The sequence below is a fragment of the Psammomys obesus genome, unplaced genomic scaffold, assembly GCF_907164565.1.
Source record: "Psammomys obesus unplaced genomic scaffold, mPsaObe1.curated_primary_1811, whole genome shotgun sequence".
In the NCBI taxonomy this organism is placed as follows: Eukaryota; Metazoa; Chordata; class Mammalia; order Rodentia; family Muridae; genus Psammomys; species Psammomys obesus.
The window spans coordinates 3,094,456-3,111,351 of NW_026595981.1; the positions used below are offsets into that span (position 1 = coordinate 3,094,456).

Here is a 16,896-nt window from a genome sequence, read left to right on the forward strand (position 1 = left end):
AAGAAAGAAAGAAAGAAAGAAAGAAAGAAAGAAAGAAAGAAAGAAAGCTTACTCAGTGTGAAGCGTACTCAGTGTGCCATCTACAGTGCCCGGGCTCCGTGAAGTGCTCAGGGACTGGGTGGGCACCGTATGGATGGCACTGACTGGGGTTCCTGCGAGCCCCAGAAAGACTGCTCATTGCGTAGGTTGTTCTTTGTGGGTCAGAAGCTTAGGTCATCCTTACGATGTTTGTTGGTGGTAATGTGGTGAGAACTAATTTTAGAGTACCATAATAATAGAGAACATATTTGGCTGGTTTTCAGAGGTAATTGTTTTAATGAGTAACATTTTGTTTTTAGTGAAATTTGTAAACTGTTGCTTATATTTCTTCCAGAAATGAATTTTAGTGTTATTAGTCTCATTTAGTACAAATCATTTTTGTTGTTGTTGTTGTTTTGAGACAGAGTTTCTCTGTGTAGCCTTGGCTGTCCTAGACTCACTTTGTAGACCAGGCTGGCCTCAAAGTCACAAAGATCTGCTGCCTCTGCCTCCTGAGTACTGCCTCCTGGTGTACTGGGATCACAGGCATGCACCACTACACCTAGCAACAAAACATCTTTTATGAAGAAAATTCACTTTAAATGCAGATCAACATGAATGACCTATCTCTGCAAAAAAGGCTTAGTAAAATTTCGCTGGCTCGAAGACCATTTTAATTTTTTTCAATTTCTGTTTACACAGGAGGCCGACAGTGGGGAGGAGGAATGCCGGTCACAGCCCAGAAGGTATGTTTGTTCATTTCATCTTATGGCATTTATGTAGTTGTATCTTTTCTTTAAATCTTTTTAGTCTTGCTGGATTAGTCTGCTTCTGTTTTACAAGATGCTCCACTGACACTTAAAAAGAGAGAAGAAAAATATATGCCTTGTGTGGTGACTCCCACCTGTAAATCTGTGCATGCAGGAGGCTGGAACAGACTGTCTCGAAAGCAAACCAACAAGGATGGAAAGATGACTTAGCTGTTAAGAGTGCTTGTTGCTATTCCACAGGACCCAAATTCAGTTCCTAGCACCAACATAGGGCAGCTCACAACCACTTATAATTTCAGCTCTGGGGCATCTGAGGCCTTTTTCTGTCCTCTGTGAGCACACATGTGGCGGGTAGGTGAGCAGTGCACACACATCAATCAGTAAACAAACAGGCAAAGAAATCTTTTTAAAAATATCTAAACACCTTTAATCCCAGCACTTGGGAGGCAGAGGCAGGCCGATCTCTGAGTTCGAACCCAGCCTGGTCTACACAGCGAGTTCCAGAACAGCCAGGGATACACAAAGAAACCCTGTTGCAAAAAATATATATATATTAATATTAATAATAATAATAACAACAAATATAAACATAAATATAAATAAAAATCTAGATAGGGACATAAAAGATGACTCAGTGTTTAAGATCATTGACAGCTCTTTCAGAGGACTGAGATTCAATTCCCAGCACTCACAATGGCAACCTACAACTGTCTCTTAACTCTAGTCCCAGGGGATACAATACCCTTTTCTGGCCTCTGAGGGCACCAGCCACTTACATGGTATACAGATATACAGACAGACAAAAACCCATACACAATTTAAAATTTTTTAATTTTTAACTTTTTAAGATTAGATAAATACTATTTTTAAATGAAAGTACTTTAAGAATCCAGTTACTAATTCAGAAAGATTTCAAATGATAGATTGCTTTTAAATGATAAGGAAGGCTAGTGTGGGCTCAGTTGGGGGCTGAAGATGTAGCTCAGTTGACAGAGACCCTGCCTAGCATGCTCACAATCCTGGATTTGATTCCTGGACATTGGTACATCATCTACACTTGTAATGGAAGCACTTTGGAAGTAGAGGTGGCATGATCAGAAGTTCCAGGTCATCCTTGGACAACTAGCTAGTTTGAGGCTAGCCTATGCCATGTAGGGAACCCCTGTCTGAAACGTTCTAGTCATTTAAGTGTTAACCAAATTTATATCCTATGAAGTCAGTGAAATGATGAGCCATTATGAGTGATATATACAATGGGTATAATAAGCATCCTTATTATAAATAGTAACCAGCTAAAGGGACTCTTATTCAGCCATAAAGAATAATGGGTTAGTGAGATGGCTCAGAGGTTAAGAGGCCCTGAGTTCAATTCCCAGCAGCCACATGGTGGCTCACAACCATCTATAATGTGAACTGATTCCTTCTTCTGGCAGGTGTATACATAAAATAAATCTTTTTAAAAAAAAAAAGAGTAAGCAAAAAAAAAATTTAAGTAAATTATGTCACTTATAGAAAAAAAAAAATACATGAACTGGAAATCTTCATGTTAAGCCAAACAAGCTAGATGCAGAAAGACTGTGAATCTAGATTTTAAAAATAAAACATTAAGTAGAAAGAAGAGTGTTATGGAAGGGAAATAGGGTGGAGCAGGGACAAGAAGAAGGAATATGATCAAAGAAAGTTATTTGCTTGTATTAACTATAAAATGAGATCAATTGTCTCGTACAATTAATGTATGCTAGAATAAATAAAAGGAAAGAAAAAATAATAGGCATTTGTTACTGCTGACATCCTCTAAGTGAAAATAAAACCTTCTTTAGTAACTGAGGTTATTGGCAGCATTTTTCTTGTCGTGACTACCATATACATTTTGGCTTAAAGCTTAATTTCTCACTTCTTTATCAAATAGCTGGAGTAAAATCTCACTTTGCCTAAGACCAAGAGATAGAAAGAAACTAAGTAAACACTTTAGCAGAAGCATTGTAAACATTACTCTCATTAGGTCTAAAAAGAAAACAAGAGCCTCCTTACGTTTTCTCCTGGATCCAATCTAAAGATCTCTGGGTTAATCTCAGGCTTTACATATTGCCGTGGCATTCACTAGAATAATTTTTATTTCAAAAGAATTACTTAATTATGAGACAGTAAAACTAATATTTACATCACTGAACTTTCAAATCATGAAAAACCATAAAGACCTGCTTTAAAGCTACTAATAATAATCCATTAATAGGACCACAAACTTAAGTTTACATGAAAAAACATCATTTGCACAAATATGAAGTTAAAGAAAAACCTAGTAGTCCCCATTTTAAAATATATAATTTATTAGTCTAATTTCTTATCTGTAGTCCTTTCCAGGCTGTTTTTAAGTTAAATAATCTTTATCTTTCTCAATCAAAGAAACAAAGAAACTTTCTTCCTTACAATGTTCCTTATAAATGGACCTTGTAAAGATTAAGTTTTATGTCTTTGGCTACTGTAGATCATTCTGGCATTCTCCATCAATTGCCGTAAAATAAACCAACAATGGTGTTTTCATTTGACATGACTCAACTCATCAGTCTGTGGGCTCAAATGTAGCTTGTAGAAGGAAACTAAATAGTAAATATCCTAGTTAGTAGAATAAAGGCAGTCCCAAACTTTTTTTTTTTTTTTAAGATTTGTTTTATTAGGCCCAGTGCTGCTGGTGCTGGTGCTGCTGGTGGTGCTGCTGCTGGTGGTGGTGGTGGTGCTGGTGGTGGCAGGCAGCAGTGGCACACACCTTTAGTCCCAGCACTAGGGACCCAGAGGCAGGCAGATCTCTGTGAGTTTGAGGCCAGCCTGGTCTACACAGAAAGTTCTAAGACAGCCAAGGCTACACAGAGAAACTCTGTCTCAAAAAAACCAAAACATCTGTTTTTTTTATGTAATTAAGTATTTTTCCTGCATGTGTGTAGATGTACCCACTGTGTGGCTAGTACCCCATGGATGTCAGAAGAGGGTGCTGGATCCACTGAACCTGGAGTTACATATGGTTGCAAATCACCACATGGGTGCTGGGAGCTGAACCGTGGTCCTTTGCAAGATCAACAACTGCTCTTAACCATTGTTTTATCGCTCCAGCTCTATTTCAACCAAATGCTTGTGTTAAGAAAGCCAAGAGTTAAATATAATCTTCCAGTGTGCCTATGAGACACTGTGGTCAGGCCAGGAATGTAGCTCAGTTGGTACAATACTTGCCTAGTATGTACAAAGCTTTGGGTTTGATCACCAACACCATATAAACTGGGCATGGTAGCACTTACCTGTATTCCCAGCATGGGAACTCACTCTTTTCTTTTTGACAAGGTCTTATGTGTAGACCTTATTGTCCGGGAACTCAGACAGATTGACCTTCCTCTGCCTCCCATATCTGGGAGTAAAGGCATGCACTGCCACGTCTGGCTAGATATTTCTTTTTTCATTATTAAATTTTTTTCTTTTGTTTTGGTTTTTGGTGTTTTTGATTTTGTATTTGCTTTTTGAAATAGGGTCTCACTATGTAGAGCTGGAACTCAATTTGTAGACCAGGCTCACAGAGATCTGCCTGCCTCTGACCTCCAGAGTACTGTAAATGTATTTTGAGGCTATAGCTCAGTTGTAGAGTACTTGTCTGAAATGCCTGCATGTTCCACCATCATCAGCAATAAAGTCCAAAATCTCATCCAAATAACAATAAAAACAGGGTTGAAAAGACAGCTCCATGATTAAGAGCTCTGTCTGCTCTTCCAGAGGACCCAAGTTTGGTTCCCAGCACCCACATCAGGTAGCTGGCAACTTTTAATAACTCCAGCTCCAGGGATATCTAATGCCATCTTCTGGGCCCCATGGACAACTGCACTCATGTGCATACATACACAGACGCACACATACACTACACAATTTAAAATTAAAAGAACATCAGAGTCAGATGTGAGTGAGAAAAAGTGTGATTCATTTTGAATCCAACTCATCGCCATCTCTGAATTTCTAAAACAAGATAAGCTCGACAATACAATTGGGCAGACAGGGTGTAGATAGACACATTTCTAAAAGGACAATCAGAAGGGAGTTAGGAGAAACAAGGCCCAGGAATATCCAGAGCAGCAAGACAAGTTCCATTAGATCTAGTTGTCTGCCTGTGTGTCTTTCTTTTTTCCACACAAATCTTACTGTGTAGCCCTGACTGACCTAGAACTAACAGATCTACCTGCCTCTGCCTCCCAGAATCTGGGACTAAAGGTGTACACTACCAAGCCTGGCTAGATCTTTCTCTTTCTTTAATTAATTTTTTTTTTTTTTTGATACAAGGTTTCACTGCATAGCGCTAGCTGACCTGGAACTCCCTTTGTGGACCAAGCTGACCTTGAACTTGCAGAGACCTGCCTACATCTGTCTTTTAAAGTGCTTTACATTTATTTTTAAATTTCATATATATGTACTGTATTTACACCATTCCCACCCCCCCCCACACACTCTATCTCTCAAATTCATGGCCTCTTTTTTAAATTACTCTTACATATATATAAAATCATATAAATGCAACCTGCTGAATCCATTTACTGTTGCTTGTATGTATATGTTTTGGGGGGGCTAACCACTTAATATTGAATAACCAGTCAGGAGGCTCATCTCTAGGGAAGACTAATTCTCCCTCTCTCAGCAGTCATTAATTGCTTGTAGCTCTTCATCTAGTGGTGAGGCCTAATGAGGTTTCCTCCAACCACACTGGCATATCAACTGTTGTTATCACTGTTTAAGTCTTGTTTAGGCAGCCATATGGTTGAGATTTCATGGGTAGCTTCTCTGTCATATATAAAAGACACAGTCTCACAGGAGACTTTCTGGTCCTCTGCTTCTCACAGTCTTTCCACTTCTTCTTCTTTGATGGTCCCTGAGCCTTAAGTATAAGGATTGTGTTGTAGATACGTCAGCTGAGCTGGTTACCCCCATGGTCTTGTTCTCTGCATTTTGACCAAGCTGTACCTTTCTATAGTAGTCTTTGTCTGCTTCACAAAGCTTCTCTGATGAGAGTGAGAGCTACATTTATCGGTGGGCATAAGGGTATTTAGAATGTAGTTAAGAACTGTACTGATTTAAGAAAGTGGCAACAGTAAATTCTCCTCTAAGATCCAGGACCTCCCTAGCCATGGGCAGTTAGCTGGGTTTCCAGTACCACGCAAGATTTCCATACTGTTGCGTGGCCTTAAGTGCGATTAGACAGGTGTTGGTTACCACCCAGATATGAGTGCCACTGTTACATGGCTAGGGACGTCTTAGTGTGCTAGTCACTGTGTATGGCTCATAGGACCCCAGCTGGGCAGGACTCCCAGCTGCTTTCCTTCCTTGGAATCTCACATGGTACCACCAGTACTAGGAAAGCTAGTCCTCGGGGAGGAGGATTTTGTCACATCCACCTCAATTCCTCCAAGTTATGTTTGTGGGACTTTCCTTCATCTTCTGGGAGGCAACCAATAGCAACAGCAATATCATAGTATTTTTTGGGGGGGGGGTCTCTTGAACTCTCCTAACCAGCACCTTGAAAGAGAGTTGTGGATGGGTGGGGGGGGGGGGGGGGTTGTTAGATAATCTATGGCACTTGGGAGGGAGCATTTTCACCCTAAGTAGCATAAGTTCATTAAACTATATACTCCAATCATTACATTCCATTTTCTGATGTCTTTAATCCTAGATGTATTAGCTTGCAAAGTAATCCCTTTTCTATCTTGACTTCTGTTAAGTCCACACCTTTAATCAGTATGTCTGCCACACCCCTGGTAGTGCCTTCCAAACATGATTTGTTTGTTTGTTTATTGATTGAACATGTGTGTGCATGTATGTATACTATCATAGATGTATGTGTATATACATATATATATGTGTGTGTGTGTGTTATACAGGATAAGAACTAATCTTTAGGGGCTGAAAATGATGGAATGGCTCAGTGGTTAAGAGTTTATATTGCTTTTCCAGAAGATCCAAGTTCAGATCCCAGCACCTGAGGCAGCTCACAACCACCCATAACTCCAGCTCCAGTCCAGTTCCCTATTCTGGATTCCATGGGCACCTGCACACAGCACATACCAACCCAGAGATAGACACATAGACACATAGTTTGAAATATATCCTTTTTGAAGAGTTAATCTTTAAGTTATAGTTCCTTTTTGCATTTTACTATAAGCAGTTAGGGCGACCCAAACCACCCCTTCAATATTTTGCTTAGAAATCCGCTACATTTTTCACAGCTTCAGGGATTGGCCTAACTGGGGTGATGAAGGAATGAATAGGGACAGACACACACAGAAGCTAGGAGGGATCAAGTGGGCTGTGCCCTCTTCTTGATGTCGGTTAGCACCTGCAACAGCAATCTGGACGCTCAGAATGTTTAGTTCATGTATCTGAATCAAGGAGCTGAGTTTATTGTATACAGCTGAACAAGTAGGCAGGCTTAACCTCGTCTCAGCAGGAGGGCTTTGTGGAGGAGCAGTCTCACAGTGCAGTGCCCTTGAGGAGGAAACTGTGGTTGACAGACTGCATACACTGTCACCACTTGCACTCAGACCATCAGAGGAAGGTTTTGCCATCCTTTGAGCCTCACCTGGGGAAGGCTTTGACTTTATTGGAGTCACTGAGGTCCTTGACATGGCTGTGCCCATGTCAACAACACTCATTAACTCAGGACTTCATCCGCTCTTTACACATTCACTCAGATCTTCCTCCACTCCCCACAGAAATTAGCTAAATATCCATTTCATTACTTAAAAGTTCTACCTTCCACAAAACAATAGAACATAGTTCTTTACCATATTCTTTGAGCCAAGTTCTTTGCCACTTGATAATAAGTACCATCTTTTCTTTATTGTTACTAACGGCCCTTATGGTATCAGGCCTTATCAGAACAATTGTTTCCATCCACACATCTGCTGATTTTCTGTTCAGAATTTATTTGTATAGTCTCTAAAGTGGAAATAATCCCTTTTTTGTGCCTTCCCTTCCCACTATTCTTCCTAACTTCTAATGACTATTAGTCTATTCTTTATTTCTATGAAGTCAACTTTTTTAGCTTCCGCATAGGTAGAAAATGCAGTATTGGTCTTTTGGTGCCTGCCTTATTCTCCTAACATAACATCCTCCATTTCCATAGTGTTGTGAAAAGAGAAGGAAATGTGACATGCCTCAGTGTAAGTAAATCTTGAAGACACTATACTAAGTGTAATAATCACCAAAAGGTAAATTCTATGTGATTCTACTCACTTGAAATCCTTACAGTAATCAATTTCATAACATCGGAAAGGAGAGATGATGGGGAGATTAATGAGATGGATGGGTGGATAGATAGAGCCATTATTAGAAATAAAACACACATGCATGAGAGAGAATAGGGTCTGTTTTTTTAACTAGGGTTTTCAAGTTACTGATGACTGGCTGTGACTGGTGACACTGAAGTGGCTGCTGGCCTTCTGAAGCTTGGTGGTATCTCTTGCTGTGGCCACTTCTGTCCTCCTTAACAGTGTTTGGGTATGGCCACCAGGGGGTATCTTGAGCTGTCTCCTTCATCCTCAGCACTGAAGGCGCTGCTGAGGTAGAAAATGTGCATTTTAAAGGCTCTTTTCTTAGCTACTTAAGAGCAGTAGGAATTTTCCAGGGACTTTTCTCTCAGAAGATATTGACTACTCTTTGTCACCTGGCATTTTCTACATGTAGTGAACTGTCTTATTGCCAGGGCCATTGTTTGTAAGAATTATATGCTCCAAAGTAAAAAGATCTGGAGTAGAATCCCTCCTTCGCTGGAAGGCAGAAGTAGAATTGGGACCTTAATCCTTTTTCACTGCAAAACATTTGTATATCCCATCATTCAGCTCTCAATGAAAAACATAAGGGTATTAGAACAATGATCTCAAATTTAATGCCAGTTTTGTTTAATTTTCTAGTAGAGGCAAGGACAATGAGGAAAGGCAACCATACAAGAGAGGAAGAAGTTGTTTTCAGGAAGAGGGGGTATGGCTGGCATCAAAGATTCTCTGTGCAGTAGTACATGCCCATAGTCCCAACCACTTGAGGGGCTAAAGCAGGAAGATGGCTTGCACCCTGAAGTTCAAGGCCAGCATGAGTAGCACAGTGAGGCTGTAAGATCCTAGCTGCTTAAGGGGGGGGGGGGTTCTCAAACAATTGACAGTGTGATTACTTCTTATTGTCCCCTCATGCCAGGGAAGAGGGGTAAGCTGCAGAGAAGGAGCTGGCCTCTGAACCACCCTCCAGGTTGAGTAGTAAAATCAACCAGTAGCTGATGTGGGCAGAACCACTTACAAATTTTCTGCGGATAAAGGCTGACGATTGGCTGATTCTCGTTCTAGTCTTACTCCATGTAGAAGTTCCAGGAAGCATTTCATTATTTTGACCCACTACACATTGTTATTAAGTTTTCATTTGTTTGCTTCCTAAATGTGCTTATCTGGAGGAAGGGAATGCCACAAAGTGCATGTGGAAGCCAGAGACAACCTTTTGAGAATGGTTCTCTCCTTCCATTATCAAGCTCAGGTTGTCAAGCTTGGTAGCAGGCACTTTTACTTGCTGACCCATTTCACTGGCCCTCCTTATGAGTCCCCTCTCTCTCATTACTGCTTTTGAAACAGGGTCTCTCTACATAGCCCTGGCGTAGAAGTCAGAGATCTGCCTGCCTCTGCCTCCCAGATGCTGGGATAATAAGGTGTGAGCCATCATCTCTCTGTAAGAAAGAAGTAGCTAGATGCTATAAGGTTGCAAGATCTAATAATTGGGGCTGGAAGGATAGCCCAGCAGTTAAAGAGCACTGGCTGCTTTTCCAGAGGCCCTGAGTGTTCAGTCCCCAGCCATGCACTACATGGTAGCTCACACCATTTATAACTGTAGTCCCATGGGATCTGATATCCTTCTCTGATGTGCAGACAAAACACCCCCATATGTGGTGTGTGGGTGTGTGTGTCTGTGTGTCTGTGTGTATACATTGCATAAATAAAAAATATTTACAAGATCTAATAATTACAGAACTATTTGTAACAATAACAAATTCTCTTTGGGCCACAATCTAGAAGTTTCTACACTTCTTGTTTATGTGTATGTGTGTTTGGTTTTTGATAGTGGGGATTAAATCCAGGGCCTTGTATATACTAGGTAAATATTCTGCCACTGAGGTACACTCTCAGAGTTAATCCTCTAAAAAAGACGGTGTAAAAGAGAGAAGTAAAGCCATGCCTGGCAGCATCAGACTTGGTGCTCTGCTGATCACCTACCCATTTCTCTGAGACATCCAGGTAACAATCTAGGTGCATTTCCTCAGCTCTAGGGGCTACAGTTTCTTATTTTAGTATCTGCCTACCTATCCAGATTGAAAAGCCACAGTATGGCCCTCAGAGTAGAAGCTGGTATCTACTACCAGCTTCATACAGGTAGTAGATAAACCAAATAAGCCTGTGAAAATAAACGTATCGGTAACTAAGCTTTTCATGGTGGGTCTGTACAATGCAACTGTAGTGTTACTGCAGTAGTGGAAATGGAAAGCCTTTTTTTAATTTATTTTTTTATTTTTATTTTTTTTACTGTTTATGGCCATAGCCTTTGTTGAACCATTTGGGATTCTGATGACTCTTTTGAGCTAAGACTATACAATAGAGCAGGCCTCATGGAAGTGGTGAAAATATTTTTCTTGGGGCCAGTGAAATGGCTCAGTAAGAAATGGTGCTGCTGCCAAGCATAACAACCGGAGTTCAATCCCTGGGACCCACATGATGGGAAAGGAAGCTGACTCCCACCTTGGTCTCTGGCTTCCGCCCATGTGCCAAGGCTTATGCCTTCCTTACAGCATATTACACAAAGTTAAACTGTAATTTTAAAAATTAAATATTTTTCCATGTGTTATGGGGAATGCTTTTGTTGTTATTTGTTTGTAGAGTTGTGGTGGGGGAGCAGGTTCTCACTGTATATAGCCCTGCTCTCCTGGAACTCACTATGTAGAGTAAGATGGTCTCGAACTCAGAGACTCTATGTCTCTGCCTCCCCAATGCTGGATGAAAGGCTATCATATCCTGATTATAAAAATATCTTTACAGTCAGTCAGCTGTCCTAGGAATAGCATATTCCAGAGGTGTCTCAGTTTAGATGGATATCAAATTATGGCACACCCAAAGAGAATCCTCGACAACCTCCTTATTTACTTTCTACCTGAAAGGAGTTCAGGTAGAACTCCTTTCAGGTAGAACTCCTTTCAGGTAGAAAGTAAACCTGAAGGTCTGGAGGTCTCTGAGCTCTGTGTTGCATGTTTTGCTGAGTCCAACAGTACCTTCCTCAGTGCTAAACCAGCCTCAAACCTCAGGCAAAGGTCTGCAGTGCTTGAGGAGACCCTGACAGGAACACTGCCATACTGAGCTGGAAGGCATCCAGGCAGTGGGTAGGAAACTTATCATGATGTGAAGTTCCACCCAGCCTTCTGTCTTTCTGTTAGCAGAGTTTCTGAAGCATTTTAAAGTTTTTAATACTGACTTATGGTGCTATGAGTTTACCAAATTAGCCAGACAATTATAACCCTGCCCTGCAGACAAAACAAATTAACCAAGGAAACTCATGAGTTGAATTTGAGTGCATAAGCCAGGGTAAGAGAGAAGTTTCTTTTCTATCAATTAAAAAAAAATATGTGCAAACAAAATACATACAATTGTATGTCACCAAAAAGACACATTCACAGAGTAGTCCTACTCACTGATGAAAAGGTTTTGGTACATTTGCCATTAATGTTTCCTTAAAACTATTGCTTTTTATAGACGTATTGACTATTAATTTGGTGAGAAATAGCAATGCAATGAATCTAGAACTCAGGAGGTTGAGGCAGAAGGATTGCAAGTTGGAGGCCAGCCTATGCTAGCAAGACATAGTCTTTAAAAAAGAGAAGGAAAGGAAAAAAGAACAAGCAGTGGAAAGTTCAAATAACTCATATCTCTCATTCAGCAAAGACTTGCATTTTCATTCTAGGAGTCCACCATCTACCTACTTTTTGTTTTATTTTCAAAGTCCAGACTAACCCTAGCAATTAATAGGCACATATTGCCTAATTGTTAAATTGTTAAAGTGAATGAATAATTAATTTATGGATTGAAACTGTCTTAGTGTTTCTATTGCTGTGATAACCGGTTGTGGTGGTACACACCAGTAGGATTTGCTGAAGGAGGCAGAGACAGGAGGATTACAAGTTCTATTGCTGTGATAAAATACCATAACCAAAATCAACTCGGGGAGGAAAGGGTTTATTTGATCTCACAGCTTGTAGTCCACCTTGCCAGGAAGTCAGAGTGGGCACTCGGAGGTGGGCACTGATGCAGGGGCCCTGCTTACTGTCTTAGTCCTAGCTTGCTCAGTTTGTTTTCTTACACACCCAGGACCACACACCCACAGCAAACATGGCGGAAACGCTCCACAGCCAGCCCAGTCTTTTAGAGGCGCTTTCTCAATTGAGGGTCCTTCTGCTCAGCTGATTCTAATTTGTGTAAAGTTGGCAAAAACAAAAAAACAAAACAAAGCAAAATAAACAACAACAGAAACCAGCCAGTACAGACTGTAGAAAGCTTTTTTAGTATCTTATGGCTTTCAAGGTAGTTCATCAAGGGCTGGAGAGATGGCTCAGAAGTTGAGTTCAACTCCTAGCACCGTAGCAGGTGGTTCACAGCTACCTCCAGCTCCAGGGGGTCCCTTCACTGCTCAGCCCTGTGGGCACCTACGCTCACGTGCATACCCCCACACACACATGCACCTAATTAAAACTATGAAAAATGAGGGAAAACTTTTTCAGAAGGTAATTAACTACCAGATGATTAGCTTTTGTGTTTTGTTTTAGGTTTGTCTTTAGATGAGGGGCTTACTCTGTTGCCCTGGCTAGTCTTGGGCTTTGTCAAGTGACTGTAGTCCCAGCCTCTAGAGGACTAGAGACTCATGCCATCATGCCTAGATAGCTCGTTACCTTTCTGTAGTTCTGTCTCCCTCTCTCAAGGGGAGTTTCTCATTTAAATAAAAGGTAATTTTCAGAAGTTGCAAACAATAAGAACCAATGATTTATCCATCCTTTTTAATGACTTCCCTGCCCTCTTATCAGAACCCTGAAAAAGAATCTCACCTTCCAGCAAGAAGTCTCGGGGCTCTTTAAAAAGTTATGTTTTTTCTTGTTCACACTAAGTTATTTGCTTTGGATGAAAGAGTAAGAGTTATTAGGAAAAGTTTATATGAACACTTAAGTTTATATGAACACTAAGTTCAATGTAAGGTCAAGTTTTTGTCTCTTCTGATAGTCTTAAGTTTGTACATTTATAAACACCTAATATTCATGATCTTTCTTACTCCACAAAACATAAACACACAGATAAACCTGTACTTCAGGGTAAAAAAAAAAAAAAAGGATATGTGCTTATTGTGTATATATGTCCTTTATATGTGTGTTTTTCAAGGAACTAGTCATTACAGAAAAACTTCTATTATAATCCAAAAGAACTTTAAATTACCAGCGTTTTCACATCATGTTAACATTAACATTTAACTATTTTAAAAGTAAGCCATCTGATGGAGGATTTTTACGAAGTGAAATTAAATAATATTTAATAAAATTACTGTGGAATATTACTGTTCTTTTTAGAATATTGGTTTTTTTAAAGTCAAAATATTTACCATATTTTCATCAGATCTATAGTAAACTGGATTTCTGAAAAACAAAAGATTTCCCAGGCAAAAAAAAAAACCAGCACTTGCTCTTTAAATTAGGATTAAAAAGAAAATATATATAAATTATGGATATTTCTACTATGCTATATAATAAGGAATAGGACTTCATTTAAAAATCATCATTGTAGTAGCATTTAGGGTATGAAAATTCAGTTCTCTTTTACCCTTCCTGTTTATCTTAGGGTCACTATTGCTATGATGAAAAAACAACTTAGGGGAAGCAACTTAGGGAAGAAAGGGTTTATTTGGTTTATACTTCCATGTCCATAGTCCATCACTAAAGGAAGTCAGGACAAGAACTCAAACAGGGTGAAAACCTAGAAACAGGAGCTGATGCAGAGGCTATGGACAGGTACTGCTTAGTGGCTTGCTCTCTGTGTCTTGCTCAGTTCTTATGGAACCCAGGCCCACCAGCAAAGGAATGACCCCACCTACAATCAGCTTGGCCCTCCCACATCAAACACTTCAGAAAATGCTCTACACCTTTCCCTGTAGCCCAGTTTTATGGAGGCGTTTCTCAATTGGAGTTCCTTCCTCTCAGATGACTATAGCCAGCACACTATCCAATTACGTAAGATTCCAAAGTCATCACAGAAAATCTACATGCCCAGCAGTGTAATCATTACAGTCATAAGCAGTGTTAATGAAAAGCCAATGAACTAATACCAGATTAGAGTTCTACCTAACCTCAACTACGTAAATCATTCCTCATTTGTAAATGAGAATAGTGTCTGTACATCTATCCTTAAAGTACATAAGTAATTAGCACCAAACATCAATTTGGATGTAAAGTGATGGTCTGATGTAAGGTGTGTGTCTGAATTAGTTTTCATTTCTATAAACTGGCATCCCAGCCTCTGTAGCTTTGTAACTGAACCCCTTATTTCACAAGATGCTAAGAGCATTTGGTAAGGAAAAGCAAGAAAACAAATTGTGACACTTCAGATTCTAAAATAGTATAAATATTTAGTACAAATCCAGCATTAAATTAGAAATGAAAATGAAAACTTCTAATTTCTGGGTCAGTAGGTCAAATTTGTTTTAATCTGGATTACTGAAAAGGACAGCTATTTGATGCCACTTGGAAAGGTTTGTTTAAAAGAACTGACTCATTTGTTCAGTGGATATTTATTATGAAAAGATTCACTTGGTAGTACTTGGTACTCACTACTCCACAGTCCTGAGGCGGAGGAGCATATTAATAAACATAACTGCCAGACTGCTCTAGAGTTAATTTTTCACTAGGAATTTTCTCCAGCTAAGCAGCCATATGGAGAGAGAAGGAAAAAAAAAAAAAAAAAAAGGACCTGTTACCAATTACCTAACCCAGCCCTAAAACAGCTGTTCTGTTGATATACCAAACAAAGGTCAGAAAATTTAGAAGCTCTTTGAAACACATAAGTGTTTGTAACCTACTTGTGCTTATAACAGCCCTTGCTTCTTAGCGGAAAAATTCTCACCTCATACTCCACAGGCCTTGGTTTCCCTTTCACAGCACTTCCAACATGATTGTTAAGCATTCTTTTTGGTTTTTATCATTCAGATTGTGTGAGGGCAAGGACAGGCTCTGTCCAGTTCATGATTATGTCCTTGAATTTGGACCCCTAGAACAAAAATCTACAGCTTCTCATCTATATTCAGAGTTTGGAAAAATAAGTTTTAAGCTTCTTTGAGCACCTTGCCTCAACAACAGAATAAAAATCTTTTATAAGGTGAGATATGAAGTCAGAGTACCTATGCTTAAATATTTTAGTCAATAGTTACTAGCATTGTTCCTTTTTAATTTTATTTGTTTGTTTTGAGACAGGGCCTCTCTGTGTAGCCCTGGCTATCCTCGAAAACTCTACTGCATAGACCAGATCTAGAACTCATAGAGACCTGCCTGCCTCTACTTACTGCTGGAATTAAAGGCATGTGCCATCATGCCCAGACATTCCTTTTTTTTTTTTTTTTTTTTTTTAAAGTGTATTATGGGGACTGGAGAGATATCTCAGCAGTGAAGAGTAGCTGTGTAGCTCTGGCCTGGAACACTCCTTATAAACCAGGCTGACCTCAGATTCACCGTGACCCTCTTGACTGTACCTCCTAAGTGCTGGGATTACAAGCATGTGCCACCATACATACCCTGCAGCAACTGTTTGAAAGCTCAGGTACTGTGACAGCATTTGACCTTGGTTATCTCTAAACGTGTTACTTTACCCATGAAAATTCCAATTGCAAAATGTAATTACTGCTAAATTAGATTGCTTAAGGGTAAAGTACTTTATAAACAAATAAAAAATGTAATCCCCAGTAATGTAATCGCTTTAAGATGCCACTAAAACAAAAATGCTCCTTTGGCTTCTACTTAAGGTATAAATAGTAAACAAATATGAACACATGTAAAATAGTAAAGTAGTATTGTACAAATTATTTATTTGTGATTCCCATCTCACTGTGTTGTTGTTGTTTTTTTTGGGGGGGGGATTGATGACAAGGTCTTACTATGAGGCTGAATGGCCATCATCTCACTGTTTTATCATCCCCTCTTAATCCTTCTAAGTTATTGCAGTTAAGTGTTGAGCTACAAACTGACATTAAGAATAAAGATGTCTTAGTTAGGGTTTCATTGCTGTGAAAAGACACCATGACCATGGCAACTCTTCTAAAGGAAAATAGTTAATTGGGCTGGCTTACAGTTTCGGAGCTTTCGACCATTTTAATCATGGTGAGAAGCATGGTGGCATACAGGCAGAGATGGTGCTGGAGGAGGAGCTGAGAGCTCTTACCTTCATCCTAAAGCAGCAAAAGAGAACTGTGTCAATGTAAGTAGCTTGACCATAGGAGACCTCGAAGTCCACCCCGTAGGGACACACTTCCTCCAGTAAGGCCACACTTTCTAATAAGGCCACTTCCTGTGGCCAAGCATTCAAACACACGAGTCTACGGGGCCATTCCCATCAAACCACCACAAAGGCCAAAGGCCTTCATTATTGATAACCTTAAAAGCCCACTGTGTACTACAAAAGCATAAATAAAACACTTAGGGGTGCTCATGAACCATAAACCATTTTCCAGTATTTGGTTTTATCATTATCATGAATTTAAAAAAAAGAAGTGAGTAAAATAAAAGAGAATAACTGCTTTCTAAGAAATGACTGTGAAGATTAAACTTGAATGAACTAGGCTTTTTCCTTTTTGTTTATTAAATAGCATAAGGCAAGAGCTTAACCAGTAATTTAACTATCAAACCTAATTACTGTTTTCCAGTAGCATCCTTGTTCCTTTAATAGACTGTAGAGATAGAAGTAGGGTTTTCCCTAGTATTTTTGTTCTGAGAGAGGACCCCTCTAAGCAGCACAGGTGGCTTGAACTCATGGTGATCTTCCTGCCT

At 39.7% G+C, this 16,896-nt stretch overlaps 1 protein-coding gene across 1 annotated transcript in view; it reads left to right on the forward strand.

Moving 5' to 3' along the window:
- Ssh2 (slingshot protein phosphatase 2) overlaps positions 1-16,896 on the forward strand; it is a 234,447-nt gene that overhangs the window by 104,597 nt on the left and 112,954 nt on the right. Inside the window, 1 exon segment of the mRNA XM_055620388.1 lies at positions 721-764. Coding sequence (XP_055476363.1) covers positions 721-764 — 44 coding nt within the window.